Source organism: Plecotus auritus, assembly GCF_963455305.1.
Source record: "Plecotus auritus genome assembly, chromosome: 7".
Taxonomy (NCBI): domain Eukaryota; kingdom Metazoa; phylum Chordata; class Mammalia; order Chiroptera; family Vespertilionidae; genus Plecotus; species Plecotus auritus.
This window is the reverse complement of record NC_137774.1, coordinates 111,828,420-111,850,981: the sequence shown is the minus strand read 5'-3', so window position 1 is coordinate 111,850,981 and position 22,562 is coordinate 111,828,420. Positions and strand designations below refer to the sequence as shown.

Below are 22,562 nucleotides of genomic sequence, written 5' to 3'. Positions count from 1 at the left end.
TAAAAACAATACCAGATAAAATTGAAAACACACACATCAAAAAAAAAATACTTCCCCTAGTCCTTACAGACAGGTTCTATGTTGGGGTTCTCCTTTAACACACAGCAATGCCGTTTACAACACTGCATTGGTCTTAACTTCCAAGGCAGTTTAATGTTTTCCCAAGCCTTTCCCAAGCACTAGTCCTGCCCTAGAACATACACTGAGTGGCCAGATTATGACGACCACCCCATCAGTACTTCATTGGGCCACCTTTTGCCTTCAATACTGCGGCGATCCTTCCTGGCATTGACTCCACAAGATGTTGAAAAGTGATGCGAGGAACCTGATACCATGCCTTATGAATAGCACTGTCCAGTTCTGTGAAATTTGATGGTTGTGGAACCAGCTGCCTGATGGCTCTTTTAACTTTGTCCCACAAATGCTCAATTGGATTGAGATCTGGTGATTGTGGGGGCCACCTAAGCAAGGTAAAGTCTCCCTCATGTTCTTGAAACCACTCCTGCACAACACAAGCACCGTGGCATGGTGCATTGTCTTGTTGGAAGAAGCCATCTCCATTGGGATACACCATCAACATGATAGGATGAACTTGATCAGCAACGATACTTAGGTATGTTGTGCTATTCAGACGCTGTTCCACACGAATTAAAAGGCCCAAATCATGCCAGGAAAACATGCCCCAAACCATAACACTACCCCCACCAGCTTGAAGAGTTGTACTCATGCATGTGGGGTGTATGCTTTCATGCTGTTTCCGCGAAATTCTCACTCTGCCATCTGCATGATGCAACTGGAAACGTGATTCATCGGACCACATGATTTTTTTCCATGACTGTCCAATCCTTGTGTTCCTGTGCAAATTGAAGACGTTTTATTTTGGTAACTGCAGACAGCAAAGGTGTTCGAACAGGCCTTCGGCTTCCATATCCCATACGATGTAGTGTATGGCTAATTTGCCTACAAACATCAGGTGATCATAATAATCTGGCCACTCAGTGTATATTCATATGGCTTTCTAAATTCCCCCATATGTATACTGGCACCTCTGATAGCCCTAATTTCCCAAAGGAATTCTCTCCCTGGCATTTCCTCTCAGGACATAGGTGATCTATTGCATAAATCAGCCATAATCTGTTGTCCCAAGCATCTGAAGGGTTGTTTTTTTTTTTTGGTTTTTTTTTTTCATTTGCCTCACAATGTTTTCAATCAATGGTCACTGCTTTTCCACCATGAATAAATTCTGAATTGGGTGAAACAGATCAGAGCACCATGCATCAGTCCCTCAAGAAGCTCCAGGCAGATTAGAATACACAAATACAGTCATTTGTCTCCCTCTGGAATTAGGAACCTCAGTCCCACACTGGGTACCTGAGCTGCTGTCTTCAAACCTGCTGCCAAGCTGGGGAAGGTGTGGAGCACTGATAAGTCAAAATGCCACAAAGCTTTCCCACCACTTTTAATTGCCCTTTTCTTGGTTAAGCATTCACTTGTTTGCTATAAAGCAATGTCAGCTTTCCAGAGTGCTAGCAAAGTTGGTTCTAACAGTTTCTGCTTGTTTCTTCATGTTTCTGTGGGTAAATGTGGTTTTGGAGCTGCCCACTCTGCCGTTTTCCTGATATCATTCTGTATGTTTATTTTTAAAGACTTAAAATCTTGTAATGTAGCAAGACTAAATGTAACAACATTTATTTGTGTGCCTTTTTAATTTGAAAAGATGCCTATAGACACTATTTCTAGAAATTTCTACAGAGATCCATGAATTGGATTGAGATGTTATACTGCTAAAATAAAATACAAAGAGTCACATAAAATATTAACTTAAAGGATACAATTTCTTAGATTGATTTGGCTACTGCGATCTCTTGTTTTCTGGCAAGGGCCAAATGGTAATATAATACTAAAAAAAATTAAATAACCTACTATTTTTAATTAACTAGCTGTTTCTTCCCCATAATATGTGATTGTAGTTTTATGAGATGAGCATGATAGAAACACATTCCACTGGAACAATTATTAGCAGTTATTTTTATAAAAAGAAAAATACCATATTCATGGTGGTATTTTACAAAAGAAACACACACAGTATTCAGCCAAAAACAGCCTGACTTTTAGGCATTTCACCATAAGTTTGAGAAATATTATTAAGTAAAATGCAATTATTAAAATATTAAATTTTAAATCCCTTAGAACTCCAAATAGAAATACTTTATGTAGCCGAAACCGGTTTGGCTCAGTGGATAGAGCATCAGCCTGCGGACTGAAGGGTCCCGGGTTCGATTCCGGTCAAGGGCACATACCTTGGTTGTGGGCACATCCCCAGTAGGAGGTGTGCAGGAGGCAGCTGATCGATGTTTCTCTCTCATCGATGTTTCTAACTCTCTATCCCTCTCCTTTCTTCTCTGTAAAAAATCAATAATATATATATATATAAAAAAATACTTTATGTAAACGCTTTTGTAAACAGAACTCAAAAAAAAAACAAAACACTTTCACATAGTATTCGCTAGTCAATTAAAATTATAGTTATGATGGAAGTACACTGTAAAACATTATCAATAAAGTATATGCATTGCATTCTAAAACATTTGTCAGTGTTTACTAACAGGAGAGAAAAAAAACCATCTTGCAACTTGATCTGTAGAAACAACAATTCAATAATGTCTGTTTATGAGTAAAAAAATAATAATCCCAAGAAAATTCATAAATTATAAATAGTTCATTCTAGGCCTTTTATCCTATCTAATAAAGAGGGAATATGCTAATTGACCATCACTCCATCACAAAGATGGCTGCACCCACAGCTGAGGCCAAGTTCCCATAAGGAGCCTTAACGAGCCATCAGCAGGGACCTGAGGCTACACCCTCCCCTGCCCCCGTGGGGCTTGACAGGGGACCTCAAGGTGTACTTCCCATCCTGGTGCTGGGCTAGGGGAACTCAGGCTGCTCCCCCCGCCCCAGCGCCAGGCCGAGGGACCTCAGGCCGCACTCCCCACCCAGCAGGGCTTGACAGGGGACCTCAGGCCATGCCCCCCACCCAGCAGGGCTTGACGGGGACCTCAAGGTGCGCTTCCTGTCCTGGTGCTGGGCTAGGGGACCTCAGGCTGCTCCCCCCGCCCCAGCACCAGGCCAGGGAACCTGAGGCTGCAACCCCCCTGCCTGGCTGGGCTTGACAGGGGACCTCAGGCCATGCCCCCCACCCAGCAGAGCTTGACGGGGGACCTCAAGGTGCACCCCCTGTGCTGGGTCAGGGGAACTCAGGCCATGCCCCTGCCCAGCAGGGCTTGACGGGGGACCTGAGGCTGCGCCACCCCTGCCGGTGGGGGAACTGAGGCTGCGCCCCCATCCCGGTGCTGGGCCAGGGGACATGAGGCTGCGCCCCCCACCCCCGCCTGGCGGGGCTTGACAGGGGACCTCAGGCCATGCCCCCCACCCAGCAGGGCTTGACAGGGGATCTCAGGCCGTGTCCCCCACCTGGTGGGGCTTGATGGAGGACCTCAAGGCACGCCCCCTGCCCCGGTCTGGGCTGGGGAACCTCAGGCCACATCCTGGCGCCGGGCCAGGGGACCTGAGGCTACGCCCCCTGCCCAGCAGGGCTTGACAAGGGTGGGACTGGCCGGGTCTGGATCTAACCCAATAGGGGAGCACAGCGGGGCCGGCCAGGTCTGGGTCTCACACGATTTTTGAGGTGCATGTGGGTGGGTGGGGACTTGACTCTGGGTCCCGTGGTGAGCCCCAGACTCTGACAGGATGAAGGTTTTCATATACATTTTACTAATTTTCTTTCATCTCTGACACTTCTATTATAGAGAAAGGGCAAATGACAATATTAAATTATTTCCTCTAATTAATCCCCTTTTAATGTGCACGAATTTCATGCACCGGGTCACTAGTTTACTATACTAGAGGACCGGTGCACAAAATTTGTACTCGGAGAGGGGGGTTCCCTCAGTCCAGCCTACACCCACTCCAAAAGGGGACCCCTCGGGGGATGTCCGACCACCAGTTTAGGCCCGATCCCTGTGGGCCTAAACTGGCGGTCAGACACCCCTCTCACAATCTGGGACTACTGGCTCCTAACCACTCACCTGCCTGCCTGCCTGATTGCCCCTAACCTCTCTGCCTGCCTGCCTGATCGCCCCTAACTGCCTCTGCCTGCCTGTCGGCCTGATTGAGCCCCCAACTGCTCTCCCCTGCCGACCTGATCTCACCCCCAACTGCCTCTGCCTGCCTGATCACCCCTAACTGCCCTCCCTTGCTTCTTGCTGGCCTAATCTCACCCCCAACTTCCCTCCCCTGCCATCCTGATCTCGCCCCCAACTGCCCTCCCCTGCCAGCCTGGTTGCCCCAACAGCCCTCCCCTGCCAGCCTGATCTCACCCCTAACTGCTCTCCCCTGCTGGCCAGATCATCCCTAACTGCCTCTGCCTGCCTGATCACCCCTAACTGCCCTCCCCTGCCAGTCTGATCTCACCCTCAACTGCCCTCCCCTGCCAGCCTGATCTCACCCCCAACTGCCCTCTTCTGCTGGCCAATTTGGTTCTGATTGGTCAGTTTCTATGCCAGTCAGCATCAAAAGCTCCACCTCCTGGGTAGCCATTGGTCCCTCACAGTTTACCCAGGTTTGGTTCTGATTGGTCAGTTTCTATGTCAGTCAGCGTCAAAAGCTCCGCCTCCCAGGCAGCCATTGGCTCCTTACATTCACCCAGATTTTGTTCTGATTGGTCAGTTTCTATGCCAGTCAGCATCAAAAGCTCTGCCTCCTAGGCAGCCACTGGCTCTCTACATTCATCCAGATTTGGTCAGTTTCTATGCCAGTCAGTGTCTCTGGCCTTATCAATGGGACTTGATCAGAAAGGCGGAGCTGATCAGCAGCCCCAATGGAGGCCTGGAGAGAAATGGAGGCATGGCTGTTGGCCAGGCAAGGAGAGAAAGAGGCAAGTTCTGATCAACGGCTGCCACAGAGGCTACAGATCAGACCCTGCCTCTCTCTCTGCAGGCCTCTCTCCGGGCCTGATCTGCAGCCCTGTAGGCAGTCAGTGCTGGGTCGGGGTGCCAGCAATGGCCCCAGTCAGTGCTGGGTCGCAACGGCAACCTAGCACTGCCTTCCGGTCTGGTTGAGCTTTTGATCGTAATGGTCGTTATGACCCTGGCTCTTTATTATATAGATATTTTTAAGTTGTTAATTCACTAAAACTATAATACACTTCCACAGCAGAACTTATCAAATATCACTGGATCATGAAATTAATTTCCTAAGTGGATCAAGGCCAATATTTATTTAAAATAATACAGGGATAGCAAAGTAAGCTTATAGTTAGTTGCATGGAAAAAAAGATATGCAGGCCCAGCCAGCGCAGCTCAGTAGTTGAGTGTTGACCTATGAACCTGGAGTTAATGGTTCAATTCCCGGTCAGGGAACATGCTCAGGTTGCAGGCTCGATCCCCGGTGTGGGGTGTGCAGGAAGAAGCCAATGAGTGATTCTCTCTCATCATTGATGTCCCTGTCTCTCTCTCCCTCTCCCTTTCTCTCTGAAATCAATAAAAATATATTTTTAAAAAGTACATGCAGGTTATGATTATTACAATAGCTTTATTAACTCAAAAGAACGTCACAATGTTATAATAAACCTACTTTTGCCCACCCTGTAGTATAGAATAGAAAATATCAATGTGTACTGTACATAAAGCTACACACTTCTTCATAAAACTTTTATTTCTATTACCTTACCTAATAATAGAGAAACATGTAAGTTGACGTACCTCCGCTACGCCCACAGCCAATCAGAGTGAGTATGCAAATTAACCCAACAAAGATGGAGGTTAATTTACATACATACCTGGGTCCTGGGAACCTCCTCGGTACCCAGGTCACTCCCAGCAGGCCATCGGAGTGGCCGAGCCTGCGATCGGAGGGGCGGGGGGGGGGGGGGGGGGGGGGCGTTTCCCAAGCCTAAAGCCTGGGACTTGGGAAGGGGCCGAGCCTGCGACCAAACGCAGACCATCCGGAAGTCAGCGCTGGGTTGCCCAGCCGCAGCCTGGGGACCCAACACTGACTGCTCAGGTGGCTGAGACCCAGAAAGTGAGTCAGGGTCTGATGTGCAGCCTCAGTGGAAGCTGTTGATCAGTGTACTTACCTCTCTCTTTCTCTCCCTCTTTCTTTCTGATCTTCGCCAGCAGCCAGGCTTTTCTTTCTCTCCTGGCCTCCAAGGGGGCTGCTGTTAAGCCCCGCCTCTTTGATCAGGCCCAGAGATAGGCCTGGAGATGCTTACTGGCAGAGGAACCAACCAATCAGAACCAAAGGTGGGTGCTGTGGGGAACCAATGGCTGCCTAGGAGGTGGAGCTTTTGATGCTGACTGGCATAGGAACCGACCAATGAGAACCAAATCTGGGTGCTGTGGGGAGCCAATGGCTGCCTAGGAGGTGGAGCTTTTGACGCTGACTGGCATAGGAACTGAACAATGAGAACCAAATCTGGGTGCTGTGGGGAGCCAATGGCTGCCTAGGAGGTGAAGCTTTTGACGCTGGCATAGGAACTGACCAATCAGAACCAAATTGGCCAGCAGAGGAGGGCAGTTGGGGGTGACGTCAGGCCTGCAGGAGAAGGCAATTAGGGGTGATAAGGCTGGCAGGCAGAAGCAGTTAGGGGCAATCAGGCAGGCAGGTGAGCAGTTAGGAGCCAGTGGTCCCAGATTGTGAGAGGGATGTCTGACTGCCGGTTTAGGCCCAATACCTGGGATCAGGCCTAAAATGGCAGTCGGACATCCCGCAAGGGGTCCCCAATTGGAGAGGGTGCAGACTGAGTTGAGGGAAACCCCCCTCCGTGCACAAATTTCAGGCTCCGGGCCTCTAGTATATATACAAAAGGCATTTTCTTTCTACTATACCACAATAGCATTTCATCAGAAGAAAGAGGCTAAAATAGGAGACCCTTGCTATTGCACAGTCTTAAGCATAGGAAATTATTACTCTCCACACTGCAATAAGGTTACTATGTAATTACTTACTGTAAGGCAGTCACTTAAAAGAAAAGAATTACTTCAGAATGAAAAATATTCAGATTGTTTTACTACTTCTATTAGATTACTACCTTATATATAACTAATTCATAATTCAGACACCATGCAAATCTGAAGCAAACATCTAATCTATCATAAATTAATGGGTTCTAAAATACCTCACCATTCTAGGGAAGATTTACTTAGTCTCAAAGTTGTCAGTTAATTCATATGTAGTCTTTAAATTTAGGGATCTTCATTTTTATTTCTAAGTTCATCTCAGATCAGATTTAAATCTAGGACTTTACTGACACTCTTTTTTATTGGGAAGTGCATCCCAATTCTAAATTTAAACATTATTCCTGACAAAGTTCTTAAGTGGAATTATTAATGAATTCTTTCAAAAAATGTTGGTAAGGGTACTGTAGGGAGAGTGGTAATGTGCAGGGCCTCTTCCTTATTTAAGGTCCAGAAGAGTACAGTCTACTGGCTGGAAATGTGGAAAGACAATAGTAGCTTTGGAGAATCCAGGCTAATTCTCAGCTCAAGCACTTGCTAAACATTAGGCAAACTCATCAATCTCTCTATGCCCTAATTTCTTCCTTTACAAAATGAGTTTAATATCAACTATTTTGCAAAGTTATTGCAAGAGCTAAATTTAAAAATACAAAAAGTACCTCGTATAGTAATAGGAAACACTATCAAATATTCAAAATTTTCACAAATCCAGGGTTTGCCATATAGAATCTATTCAATATTCATTGACAAGAAACCTTAAAAACCATTGCCAAAGGGAGTGGATCAAACATAAAATATATCATGATACTATTTTTAATCCAATTATTAAGCTAATAAATATGGATAATTATCACTTTTCTTCATATTCTACTCCCTACTTCATTTTCTACTTCACTTATACCTTAAAACAGGTATTTCAAAGCATATAAGCATGTTACCCTATCTAATAAAGGGGTAATATGCAAATTAACCATCACTCCAACACACAAGATGGCCGCCCCCATGTGGTCAAAGATGACCGCCCCCATGTGGACACAAGATGGCCACCACAAGATGGCCAGCAGGGGTGGACAGTTGTGGGCGATCAGGCCAGCAGAGGAGGGCAGTTAGGGGTGACTGGGCCTACAGGGGAGGGCAATTGAGAGGGACCAGTCCTGCAGGGGAGAGCAGTTGAGGGCGACCAGGCTGGCAGGGGAGGGCAGTTAGGGGTGACCAGGCCGGCACGGGAGGGCAGGTAGGGGTTACCAAGCCTGAAGGGGAGGGCAGTTAGGAGCAATCGGGCTGGCAGGGGAGGGCAGTTAGGGGCAATCGGGCCAGCAGGGGAGTGGTTAGGGGGTGATCAGGCTGGCAGGCAGAAGCAGTTAGGGGCAATTAGGCAGGCAAGCAGGCAAGCGGTTGGGAGCCAGCAGTTCTGGATTGTGAGAGGGATGTCTGACTGCCCGTTTAGGCCCAATCCCACCAGGATCGGGCTTAAATGGGCAGTCGGACATCCCTTGAGGGGTCCCAGACTAAAGAGCGTGCAGGCTGGGCTGAGGGACACCTGCCCACTCCATGCATGAATTTCGTGCACCAGGCCTCTAGTTTAGTAACATAAAAGGAAAATTGAAGGTTAATTTTTAAAGTTCCATGCTAACCCAAAAATACATACTATTGTTACCTAAAGCAAAATTTGGTACAAAATTTAAGTAACAAAAAAAATAAATTTAAAAAAATGGTTGGTTAGAGAAATTCAGGTACTCACTCCAAAACACAAGCGTGTTAATTTATCAATTATAACAAGTGCACACTAACCCAAACAAATATTCATGTATGCATTAAAAAAGGACAACTTCTTTTAGTCTCCTGGAATTATTTTTAACACAACAAATCTTTTAAAGTGCTGCTACAAGAAGACATTTTGAGTTTAGATGCTAAAATTTACCTGTTTGAGTCCTTCATCAGTAAGTTTGTCCTGGTTGCCCACATGAACTTTCTGAAGTAAAGGGCAGTGAGAGGCAACTGCAATAATGGAGGTGTCAGAAAGCTGTTTACACCTATAGGCTGTATACCTAAGAAGTCCAGGACACTTAAATGCTAGAACACATACGCCAGTATCAGACATACTGCGACAATCAGAAATGTTGATTTCAATTATATTTTGACTCCTTGATGCAATTTTTTCCAATAATTCATCAGTGACCTGTGAGAGAAAAAAAAGCAATAAATTTAATGTAGAAACTTATTTTCTATTGTTTTATTAAATTTCCCCCAATAAACAATATAATTAGATTACTGCATGAAAACCACAATTGAAAGAAAATCTTTCTACTTAACATTAAAGCATAACAAGAACTGTGGTATAATAAAAAACATATTTGGCTTTTGTCTCTGGGTCCTTGAACAGAGCTCCTAAAACCTTGGAATTTCTTGAGTGATAGTGGTTATGTTGGGAGTTGGCTTATTCCAACTCACAAGATGCATAATATGTACTTCTTTCCAAATCGATGACATCACTACATGCAGTGACATCAAATTGGTAGCTTGAAATTAACTACAGTCAGAGTATTCAGATCACAGAAAATGGCAAATATTACAAATTAGGGCTTTTTATTTGTTCATTCATTTTCAAAAGCCAGTTGTTACACATTTACCAGCACACCACTACTAACAATATCATAGAAGGATTTAGAGCAATTTTAGTACTCTAAAAAAATCCTATTCTTATTGGATATTTTTATATATTTCCAATGTCAAGTATTGGCAAACAAGTTTAAAAGAAGAATTGCAAATGGTTTGCAATAAACACTATTAACTCTTTTTTTTCTTAACATATGCCAGCATATAAATATTTTGGGCAGCCAGGCAATGAGGAGGATTAGAAAATTCTTCGTAAGTAAAATTAAAACAAATAAGTTATCTTATCCCATTTTGCTTCTATTACTTCATCTATAATAACAGTATAAGGCTAGTATTATTAATATTGTAATAATAATATATTAATAGGGATAATAATAGTGCAACTCATAAGGTTATTAAGAAGATAAAATGAATTAATACGTAAAAGCCAGTAGAACAGTATATGACACATCGGCAGTATTATATAAACATTTGCCATCATTTTCTACTATTAAACTGTTATTCATGATATGACCCTTCCAAATAGAAGAAAGTTTAATTGTTTTAAAGGGGTAATGAACAGGATTAAAACAAAGAGGATTAAGAAGCAACCCAAAATTACCAATCCAAACTAGAAATTATCTTCTTGACCATAAGAACCTAGTTTTTAACTTAAATTCACATACAAAAATACTAAAGCACAGAATTACAGATTATAGTCATTTGAATTATCTTGAGAAACTACAACATGAAAGATGTAATTTCTGAAGAGGAATAAAGTTTTTTTAATAAATCCAATTGAGTGTTTCTGAGAATTAGATTACATATACCTGCTGACGACTACTAAGATCCAGCTGCTTCCAAAACTGGAAATCTAAACAAAGGTCACGCCAGTACTTGCAAACCAACGATGCAGAAAGGCAACGTTCATCCAGGGATAAATTGGAAAATATCTGTGAATATAAAAGAAGCCATGTATATGCTTAAACATTTTGAAGGCTTTTATTTGTTAGAAAAAAATTAACTTTAAAGCACAAAAACATGTTGAATACAAGTAGCCATTATTAGAAGAGTCTTTGTTAGAGACTGTCCTAAAGAGAAAAACATGGTATGGGAGTAAAAAACATGGACCAACATTACCTTTCACGTAAGAAAAGGAGCAAAGGAGAGCAGGGGGATACGTGCATGAGTGTGTACATGTGTGTGTGTTTGCCAACATTTAAAAAAATTAAAAGGATAGGCCAAAAATTAATTTTTAAAAAAAACTCATCTTTAATGAAGGGAAGGGAGAAAAGGCTAGGAAGGAGAAAGGGATGAAAGTGAGACTACTCTGAAGATACCTTGTTTTATAGTTTTGACCTTAGAACCAGGTGAACTTTTTATATGATTTTTTTTAATGTCATAAAAAGGACATTTTACCTTGACAATATTTTTTCCAGAATTTCATAAATCCATTCTAATCCCCAAAAAACTATCACTTATCCCAAATATAGAACATTCTATAAAATATGTGATGAGGACTCCTCAAAAAATCAAGATCACGAAAAACAAAGAAAGGCTGAGAAAGTATCAAAGACAAGAGGAGAATAAGGAGGAATGACAACTAATGCCATCCTGAACTGGAAAAAGGCCATTTACTTTAAAGCACAAAAACATGTGATGCTGATCTCACACTTTGGCAAAGGTATCATAGTAATGTAAGGTAATTAATTTAGGGGAAACTGAAAGTGCGTGAGGAGTGTATGAGGAGTCTGTACCACCTTTGTAACTTTTCTGCCTAAAATTATTCCAAAATTAAATGCTTATTTTTAAAAGAGTTTTAAAAGTAAAAATTATTTTTCAATGGTCAGGGTTAGGACCAATATTGATTTTTTAAAATTCAGAGACATTATCACAAATACAATTGTGGACCATATTGAGATCCTGAATTGAACCAACTATAAGATACTTCAGAGACAATCAGATAAAAACTGAACATAAAAGAGATAGTAAATGATTTAACAAAAATTATTTCTAACTTTTATGGTTGTTATAATATTATTGTGGTTATAGTGTTACTGTGGTTATATTATTTTTTAAAGTTATCCATTTTAGATACAAACTTTAGTGTTATGGTGAATATATAAAATTTGCTTTCTGATACTTTATTAAAAAATAGCGAAAGATAAACTGAAAAAGGCAAAATACTGAAAAACTATTGAAATTAGTGGAATGATACATGGGGAGTTCATTATTTTCTACTTTGGTCTGTACATGAAGATTTCCATAATATTAAATAAAATTTGAAAATTTTAATTAGAACAGGTGCTGTACACTATATTGTTTTATCTGGTTTGAATTATGGCTTTACCATTTATTATCTATGTAATCTTTGGCAAACTACCTAACTTCTCTGTACCTCAAGCTCCTTATCTATAAAATGGGAATAATATAGTTTTTACCTGATGGAGTTATTGTGAGGACTAAAGGAGTAAACATAAAGTTTTTGGAACAGAGTAAATGGTATGATTCCTTTAACTGTGACCTAAAATGATAACGCTATACAATCAAATGTTACAGAAATCTAAGCTAGGATTCTCTACTATGTTTAAATCTTGAGCATTGGGAAAACAACTGCCAACTGCTGTTCTTTCACAACTATTTTTTGTCCTCCAAGGGTTAAGTGGAAACAGGCTTAAGAATCATTGGCAGGGATGTTGTTAAGCCCACTACAGTCCTTCACCCCCATTCATGACAACTAAAACCACTGGACAACATAGCAAATGAAATTACCTCGGGACTCCAAAAGATTAATAACATATGGATTGGGGAGGTGAGCTAAAATTAAAGAATGACCAATAACAGGAATTAGTTATTTTTCCTTTTCTCTACCAGTGTGGAACTGAGGATGGCCCCTGCACAGAACTACATGGCAGGCATAACTAATGAAAACAAAAAGAGAAAGTCATCTCTCAGGACATAAGGGGGGCCTCTGTGAAACACAGAATGTGGGAAGAGTCCCCATTTTGGGGTTTTCTTTTCTTTCACTTTTCCCTATTCTCTCTACTGGCCATGTCCCAAATTCAGCCTCAGTCACAGAGCTGCAATGTGGCAGCTGTGCAGGCACCTAAAATTCCGTAAGCCCATCTTTTGACCAGAAGATCCAGGAAAAAACTCTGGGGACCAAAGAGTGTGAGAGGATCCTCCATTACCTTTTTCTTACCGTTTCATCATGTAAACAGCCCAAGTTCTGCAAATCCATATAGCAGCACAGGCATATAACACATGATATAACTCTGAGGGAAACTCCATCTTTCTATCTAGAGAACCAGGAGAAGAGATCACTAGGTCACAGAGTGGGAAGGAATGATCAAAGGAGAGATCTGAAAAGAGCACCCCTAATTCAGTGAAAAAAAAAACAAAAAAAAAAACCTGAGTTAACCACAAAGCTACACATGTGCAGAAGAAACCCAAAGTTGCACAGCAAAGTCTTTGAAAACTGAGGTAACAATGAAATCACAGGCCAAGGAAAATGAGATAGAAATCTCAGTCTAAGGATAACATTTCTGATCCCTAGCAAAGCTGATAAATCTAGACAGTCATAAAACTCAATGAATCCCAATAGGATTAACTCAAAGAGATCTACCTAAGACACATTATAATCAAATTGTCAGAAGACAAAGAGAGAACCCTGAAAGCAACCAGAGAAAAGCAATTCATTATATACAAAAGATTTTCAATCAGATTAACATCTGATTTCTCAACAGAAACCATGTAAGCCAGCAGGCAATGGGATAACATACCTAAGGTGCTGAAAGAAGAACTCTAAATCAGGAATTCTATATCTAGCAAAATTATCCTTCAAAGATGAAGGCAAAATTAAGATATTTCCAGATAAATGAACATTGAGGGATTTTATCAAAAGTAGACCTACCTACAAGAAATGCTAAAGGGAATCCTTCAGACTGAAAGGAAGGAGCACTTGAAAGCCCGGTAGCTTGAATGCACACGCAAAAAAATAAAGAACACCAATAAAGGTAAGTATTTATGCAGGTAAATATAAAATTCAGTATTAATGTATTTTTGGCTTTTACTCCAATTCTAAAGGATTGAAAAGACAACCACATAAAATAATAATTAGAAATCTATGTTAATCGTATGAACACAAAACATATGTAGCAATCCTATCTAATAAAAGAGTGATATGAAATTAACCATCACCCACAAGCCACGCCCACCAGCCAATCAGGAGTGAATATGCAAATAAACCCAACCAAGATGGCTATGGCCACAGAGAGCAGGAGGGAGGCTTGGGTTTCCCTGGCAATGGAGGAAGCCAAGCTTTCCACCTGCCCTTGCCGGCCTACGCCTCCACTCAAGGCTACAAAGTTTCAATGATAGAAGATACATAAACCCAAACAGAAATGGCTGCCGCCACGGAGCAAGCAGAAGGCTTGGCTCCACTCCAGGCTACAAAGTTTCAATTGTAGAAGATAAATAAACCCCAGATACCAGGGCCTCCGCTTGGGTCGCCAGGGGGCATGGCCGGCCTGCAAACCACCACAGGCCCCTCACCCAGCCCACCCCACACCCCAAGGGAACCCCCACCCTGATCCGGGACACGCTTCAGGGCAAACCAGCTGGCCCCCACCCGTGCACCAGGCCTCTATCCTATCTAATAAAAGAGTAATATGCAGATTGACCATCACTCCAACACACAAGATGGCTGCCCCCATGTGGTCAAAGACCCTGCCCCCATGTGGACACAAGATGACCACCACAAGATGGCCAGCAGGGGAGAGCAGTTGGGAGGGACCATGCCTGCAAGGGAGGGCAGTGGGGGCAATCAAGCTTACAGGAGAGGGAAGTTAGGGGTGACCAAGCCGGCAGAGGAGGGAAGTTGGAGGCGACCAGGCCTACAGGGAAAGGCAGTTGGGAGGGACCCAGGCCTGCAGGGGAGAGCAGTTGGGAGGGACCAGGCCTGCAGGGGAGGGCAGTTAGAGGTGACCAGGCCTGCAGGGGAGGACAGTTAGGGGTGACCAGGCCTGCAGTGGAGGGCAGTTAGGGGAAAACAGGCTGGCAGGGGAGCAGTTAGACATCAATCAGGCTGGCAGGGGAGTGGTTAGGGGGTGATCAGGCTGGCAGGCAGAAGCAGTTAGGGGCAATCAGGAAGGCAGGCGGGAGAGCAGTTGGGAGTCAGCAGTCCTGGATTGTGAGAGGGATCGAGATTGGAGAGGGTGCAGGCTGGGCTGAGGGACACCCCCCCCTCCGTGCACGAATTAAGTGCACCGAGCCTCTAGTAACAACATAAACATAGAAACGTTTTTATATACCACTAGAGGCCTGGTGCACGAAATTCGTGCATGGGGGGGGGGGGCAGAGTCCCCTCAGCCCACCCTGCACCCTCTCCAATCTGGACCCCTAGAGGGATGTCCAACTGTCAGACATCCCTCTCACAATCTGGGACTGCTGGCTCCTAACTTCTCACCTGCCTGCCTGCCTGATTTCCCCTAACTGCCCCCCCCGAGGCATGGTCACCCCCAACTGCCCCCCTGCTAGCCTGTTCACCTGTATCTGCCCCCCCCCCCACCGGTCTGGTCACCCCCAACTTTCCCCACTGCCAGCCTGGTGGCCCCATGCAGCCTGCTGTTCAGTCATTTGGTCGTCCCTCACCAACCCCCCTGCCAGCCTGGTCGCCCCACGCAGCCTGCTGCTTAGTCGTTTGGTCGCCCCTCACTAATGCCCCTGCCGGCCTTGTCGCCCCATGCAGCCTGTTGTTCGGTCGTTCGTACAGTTGTTTCGGTCGTGATGGCCCCTGGCTTTTTATATATGAGGATTAACACTAAATTGGTATTTGAAGTTTAAATGCCTGGCATCAAGCTTTTGATTGCCAAGACATCTATTTCAAAATACATCAATCTTGAATAAGCATATTGTTAGTTATATGACACAGTTCCTAGCAAAACAACCAGATAAGGAACTAGGTCACCACCACCCATGAAGGTCTGACCTTCAGAAAGGCCTGGGTAACCTTGAGTGGCCTCATTTCTCTCTTCCTGCTCTAATTCCTGCCCTAAATCCTGCTCTTGTGCTTTAAGTTTGCCCATTAAAGTAAACCCGCAAAACCCTAGACACCCCACCCTTGAACCTTACTAAAGGCAGAGCCCCAAATCCACATTCTCTCTCTAACTATGACCTGGCTATGTGGGCCTTGAGTGTATCCTATGCCCTCCAGAATCTGCAAGTAATAAATCTTGTCCCTCAAAGTTCCCCAATGGTTCCTTGCTAAAGTGTATCCTGCAATCATAGTTAAGAACCAAAAGAGCAGGCCCAAACATAAATAAGGGCCCTGCTGGAGGAAATGTCTCGAGCTTGCTAGGACAGAGGTGTGCCTGGGCAAGCACTGTAGGCATTTCTGACCAAGGACACTCCCATTAACAGGCTTCAGACCAACCGAACAATATTAATCAAAATGAAATTGTTATAAATTATGCTGTTAATTATAAACTTTGGGGCAAATGCTAAGAACATAACTAAACACAGTCACAAATCACTTAACAAGAATACATTCTGAGAAATGTATCATTAGGTGATTTTGTCATGTAAATATCATAGACTATACAAACCTGGATGATATAACCTACTAAAAAACCTAGCCTATACGGTATAGCCTGCTGCTCCAAGGCTACAAATCTGTACTGCATGTTACTGCACTGAATACTCCAGGCAAATGAAACACCATGTATTTGTGTAGATCCATAATCTCTGTGTGGGTTGGAAAGAGCACATTCAGGCTTAGCCATTTTCAAGTCGGCTTTGGCCCCTGCTTTCTGCTAGACACTCCCAGGGCCTCCTGCAATGTCAATAGTTTCACAGTAAGCCAGAAATTAAGATGGAGGAGAAGCCAAGATGGCGGCATAGGTAAACACCTAAACTGCTGCCTCGCACAACCATTTCAAAACTACAACTAAAAGACAAAACGGACATCATCCAGAACCACAGGAAGGCTGGCTGAGTGGAAATTCTACAACTAGAAGGAAAGAGAAAAGCACACTGAGACTCAGAGGAGCTGCAGGAGGCAGAAGTACTGAGACGCGTGCACGGAGAGGACTGGCAACTGAGTGAACGGCTGGCTTTCTCAAGCGGGAGGGAGACAAAAGCTCCCAACTACACTGAACTCCAGTTCCGGGAGAGACTCTGGGGACTGACTCATACGGGGTGAAAATGGACTGTCAGGAAAGAGAAAAGCAAACTGAGATTCAGAGGAACTGTGGAAGGCAGAGATACCAAGGTGCGTGCTCAGAGAGGGCGGGCAACTAAGTATGCGGCTGGCTTTCTCAAGCGGGAGGGAGACAAAAGCTCCGGACTGCACTGAACTCCAGTTACGGGCGAGACTCTGGAGACCCAGACTCATTCGAGGAGAAACTGGACTGTCTGGCGGTGGGCGGAACTCAAGGGCGGCTTTCTCTCAGAGGTGCTTGCAGCGATTACCACGAGACACTGAGACACGGGGGCCTATTAGGGCAGGGCTGACGGGAAACCAATGCTGTCTGCTCTGCCCTGAGACTCTGCCCCATCCAAGCTGAGCACAGAGGCTTTTGCAAGTCTTGTTTCATAAGAGTGTCTCCAGCACAGAAGTTCTCCCAGTGTAGACACAGCTGATCCTCACAGCCAATTGACCTGGAGGTCAATTCCTTCCAGTGATAACCAACAACGATCAAGGCTTAACTAAAACAAAACTGTGCACAGAGCCCACAAAGGGGTGCACCAAGAGTGTCCACCTCAGGTAACTGGGGGAGGCTGAGCCACTGGGCCCATTAGGACACCTACCACACAAAGCCACTCTATCAACCCAGGGAAGCAGCCAAAATGCAAAGACAAAGGAACAGGTCACAAATGAAAGAAATGAAGGAAAGCAAATGACGGGATATAGAGTTCAAAACCACGGTTATAAGGTTTTTCAAGAATTTTCTAGAAAAGGCCATTAAATTTAGCGAGACCCTTGAGGATATGAAAAAGGACCAACTAGAAATTAAGCATACACTGACTGAAATAAAAAATATTATACAGAGATCTAACAGCAGACTAGAGGATCGCAAGAATCAAGTCAAAGATTTGAAATATGAAGAAGCAAAAAAACACCCAACCGGAAAAGCAAAAAGAAAAAAGAATCCAAAAATATGAAGATAGTGTAAGGAGCCTCTGGGACAACTTCAAGCATACCAACATCAGAATTATGGGGGTGCCAGAAAAAGAGAGAGAGCAAGATATTGAAACCCTATTTGAAGAAATAATGACAGAAAACTTCCCCCACCTGGTGAAACAAATAGACTTACAAGTCCAGGAAGTGCACAGAACCCCAAACATAAGGAATCCAAAGAGGACCACACCAAGACACATCATAATTAAAATGCCAAGAGCAAAAGACAAAGAGAGACTCTTGAAAGCAGCAAGAGAAAAACAGTTAGTTACCTACAAGGGAGCACCCATACGACTGTCAGCTGATTTCTAAACAGAAACTATGCAGTCCAGACGGGAGTGGCAAGAAATATTCAAGGTGATGAACAGAAAGAACCTACAACCAAGATTACTCTACCCAGTAAAGCTATCATTCAGAATTGAAGGGCAGATAAAGAGCTTCACGGATAAGAAAAAGCTAAAAGAGTTCATCACCGCCAAACCAGTATTATATGAAATGCTGAAGGGTATTCTTTAAGAGGAAGAAGAAGAAAAAGGTAAAGATAAAAATTATGAACAACAAATACATATCTATCAACAAGTGAATCTAAAAATCAAGTGAATAAAAAAATCTGAATAACAGAATAAACTGGTGAATATAATAGAATCAGGGGCATAGAAAGTGAGTGGACTAACAATTCTCGGGGGAAAAGGGGTGTGGGGGGTGCAGGAAGGGACTGGACAAAAATCGTACACCTATGGATGAGGACAGTGGGGGGGGGTAAGGGCAGAGGGTGGGGTGGAAACCGGGTGGAGGGGAGCTATGGGGGAAAAAAGAGGAACAATTGTAATAAGCTGAACAATAAAGATTTATTAAATTAAAAAAAAAGAAAAATCTTGTCAGAGATCCCAGAAAAGTTTTAATTTTCATCAGCATTTAATAAAGTTATTCATGCAGGAAAAAAAAAAAGAAATTAAGATGAAGAGCTTATCCTTCTATGGTTGTCTTATTTCCAAGGTCTGCCTGTTAAGTTCCTAGCTGATCCCCCACTCATCCCACTAGCACCAAAACCGGAGTCTTACAAATATGTGGATTTTCCCTGTTTGTTCTCCACCAAGTTCACCACTTTTAGTTGACAAATACAGGTTTACTCATTGCCCCAAACTGACTTAGCCTCTCTGGCATCAAAGATGCTGGTCTTCCAAACTCTGATTTTTGCTGAAAGTACTGGGGCAGGGGGCTACAGAAGGGGCCTCATGCAAGAATGTAGACTTCAACTATTCTCACCTGAAGCTCTAGCTGTTTCCCTAAGAAAAAGAATATGTTGTCTGCCTTTGGTCTATTTCCAAAGCCCAAATAATTTAGGGCAATTTTGTCCAGTTTTACATTTGTTTTTTTTTTTTAGAGAGGAGTCACCAAACTCTTCATGCATCCATAGCTGGAAGTTCCTCCCTTATGGATATTTTTATGCTCATCCTCCTCATTTTACACATGAGAAAACTGGGATTTAGGGAGACTAACTCATCTGTGTACAATTAAATCACTACATGGATTTAAAGGGCTAATTTTTCCCTTAACAAATAGAAAATATGTGGACCATGGTCATTATAACAAAGAAGCACCTTATTCAAAATATGTTTCACTTTGGACAGTACTGTCTTGAAACATTAGCTTTCTCTCATGTAAAAGTGAGATGATAGTTACAAACCACAAATAATTGACTAAATCTAAGTGGATCTAGAGGAGTCTTCTTCATCCAGGTGAAAGGAAATTCACTAAGTGGGTAAAGGAAAGATAAAACCAGTACTAGTAAAGATGGATAAAAGTAAAAAGACAGAATACTAAGGACCCAGCTAAGCCACATCGGAATTCCAAAACCACACAAAATGTAAAATAATAAATGTTTGTGGTTTTAAACTTCTAAGTCCTGACATAGTATGTTGAACAGATATAGATAACATGTTTGAAGATTCCTGCTTTCGAGGAGATCCAAGATAGCGGCGTAGGTAAACACCTAAACTGCTGCCTCGCACAACAATTTCAAAACTACAACTAAAAGACAAAACGTCTATCACCCAGAACCACGGGAAAGCTGGCTGAGTGGAAGTTCTACAACTAGAAGGAAAGAGAAAACAGCATTGAGAGGTGCACAAGCGCTAAAAAGCTGAGGTACGGTAGCGCGAATCGGGCTGGTGATGGGTGACTGGGAGCGCTGCTGTTTTCAACCCAAAGGGAGATAAGCTCCCGATTACTCTGAACTCCAGTTTCTGGGGAGACGCGGGGGACCCAAACTCCTACGGGGAGAAGCTGGACTGTCTGCCGTGGGGTTGGAAAGTGAGGGAGGCTTGCTTGCAGGGCTGCGCGCAGGAACAATTGTTTATTGTGCTGGGACGCGGGGACATGGTGGGAGACACAGAGCCCCAGAGCCGGCTTACTGGCAGCCATCGCTGTTTGCCACGCCCTAGCCTAGTCAAGCCTAGTCACGCCCTGAGACCCCGCCCTGCACAATCTACGAACCCACCCAAGCTCCAAGCAGCGGCTTTAGCATATGAATGGCCTGCCCTATAGCAGCTTAACCTAGCAAACTTGCAGCCCAGGTCAGACAGCTCCAAAACCTCCAAACCCCAAGCAAAGAAGAGAAAACTGTAGTTCTTGCTGTAGCTCCTGCTGGGTGGCCTCAGACAGTAGCTGACCTGCACCCCACTGGAGATCCAGAAGCCAGTGTACCTAGTGGTCAGTGTGAGACACCAGATTTCAACTCCTCACATCCATAAGTGACACATTCAAGAGGCAGACTCAGTGAGCACCAAAGCCCCACTGAAACAAGTCCTGCACCATAAGCGTGTCTCCAGCGCAGCAGTTCTTCCATTATAGACACAGCGGGTCCTCACAGCCAATTGGCCTGGAGGTCAATTCCTCCCAGTGTACCAACAGCAATCAAGGCTTAACTACACCAAGACTTTGCACTCAGCCCACAAAGGGGTGTACCAAAGGCGTCCACCTCAGGTGATTGGGGAGACTGAGCTACTGGCCCCTATAGGTCACCTACCACACAAAGCCACTCCATCAACACAAGGAAGCAACAAAATACGGAGACAAAGAAACATGTCACGAATGAAAGAAATGGAGGAAAGCAAACTAATGGACAACATAGAGTTCAGAACCACATTTATAAGGTTACTCAAGAATCTTCTAAAAACCGCTGAGGAACTTAGTGAGACCTTTAAGGATCTTAATGAGAATGCCAAAAAAATGGAAAAGGACCAGTCAGAAATTAAGCATACACTGTCTGAAATAAAGAATAGACAGAAATTCAACTGTAGATCAATGTACCCCAAGAATCAAACCAAAGATCTGAAATATGAGGAAACAAAAAACACCCAACCAGAAAAAACAAAAAGAAATCCAAAAATATGAAGATAGTGTAAGGAGCCTCTGGGACAACTTTAAGCGTACCAACATCCGAATTCTTGGGGTGCCAGAAGAAGAGAGAGAGCAAAATATTGAAAACCTATTAGAAGAAATAATGACAGAAAACTTTCCCTACCTGGTGAAAGAAATAGACTTACAAGTTCAGGAAGCACACAGAACCCCATACAAGAGGAATCCAAAGAGGACCACACCAAGACACATCATAATTAAAATGCCAAGGGCAAAAGACAAAGAGAGAATATTAAGAGCAGCAAGAAAAAAACGGTTAGTTACCTACAAGGGAGCACCCATACGACTGTCAGCTGATTTCTCGGCAGAAACTATGCAGGCCAGACGGGAGTGGCAAGAAATATTCAAAGTGATGAACAGCAAGAACCTACAACCAAGATTACTCTACCCAGCAAAGCTATCATTCAGAGTTGAAGGTCAGATAAAGAGCTTCACAGATAAGAAAAAGCTAAAGGAGTTCATCACCACCAAACCAGGATTACATGAAATGCTGAAGGGTGTTCTTTAAGAAGAGGAAGAAGAAGAAAAAGGTAAAAATAAAAATTATGAACAACAAAATGACATCAAATACATACCTACCAACAAGTGAATCTAAAAATCAAGTGAATAAAAAATCTGAAGAACAGAATGGACTGGTGAATATAATAGAATCAGGGACATAGAAAGGGAGTGGACTGACAATTCTCAGCGGGGGGGGGGGGGGGGGGTGTGAGGGGTGCGGGAAGAGACTGGACAAAAAGCTTACACCTATGGATGAAGACAGTGGTGGGGGGTAAGGGCATGGGATGGGGTGGGGAATCAGGTGGAGGGGAGCTATGGGGGAAAAAAAGAGGAACACCTGTAATAATCTGAACAATAAAGATTTAAAAAAAAAATTCAAAAAAAAAAAAAAAAGATTCCTGCTTTCACCAGCCAGAGTGGCTCAGTGGTTGAGCGTCGATCTGTGAACCAGGAGGTCAAGGTTCGATTCCCGGTCAGGGCACATGCCTGGGTTGTGGTTCAATCCCCAGTGTGGAGCATGCAGGAGGCAGCTGATCAATGATTCTCTCTCATCATTGTTTCTATCTCTCTCTCCCTCTCCCTTCCTCTCTGAAATCAATAAAAATATATTAAATTTTTTAAAAAAGATTCCTGCTTTTGTCATTAAAATGCTATCTCACCCATATCCTAACTCCTCAGAAAATTACCACTCTTCCCCAAACTACCTTCGTAACAAACATCTGTGCACATGCCCTAGGTTTCTGTGGGAGGCACTAAGACATGAAATTTGTTCACTGGCTTTAAGATGAAATAGTCAAAGGCAGTTCTGAGTTATCTTTGGATAATATGAGATTCAAGAAAAAGCATTTCAA

The 22,562-nt window shown here is 43.5% G+C and overlaps 1 protein-coding gene across 1 annotated transcript in view; it reads right to left on the bottom strand.

The window, feature by feature from the left end:
* The window catches only part of FBXL17 (F-box and leucine rich repeat protein 17), a 491,914-nt gene that overhangs the window by 458,013 nt on the left and 11,339 nt on the right, over window positions 1-22,562 (bottom strand). The window contains exons 2-3 of the mRNA XM_080679035.1: window positions 10,442-10,564; window positions 8,938-9,195 (exon numbers count right to left, since the gene is read on the bottom strand). Coding sequence (XP_080535161.1) covers window positions 8,938-9,195; window positions 10,442-10,564 — 381 coding nt within the window. The remainder of the gene's footprint in view (window positions 1-8,937; window positions 9,196-10,441; window positions 10,565-22,562) is intronic.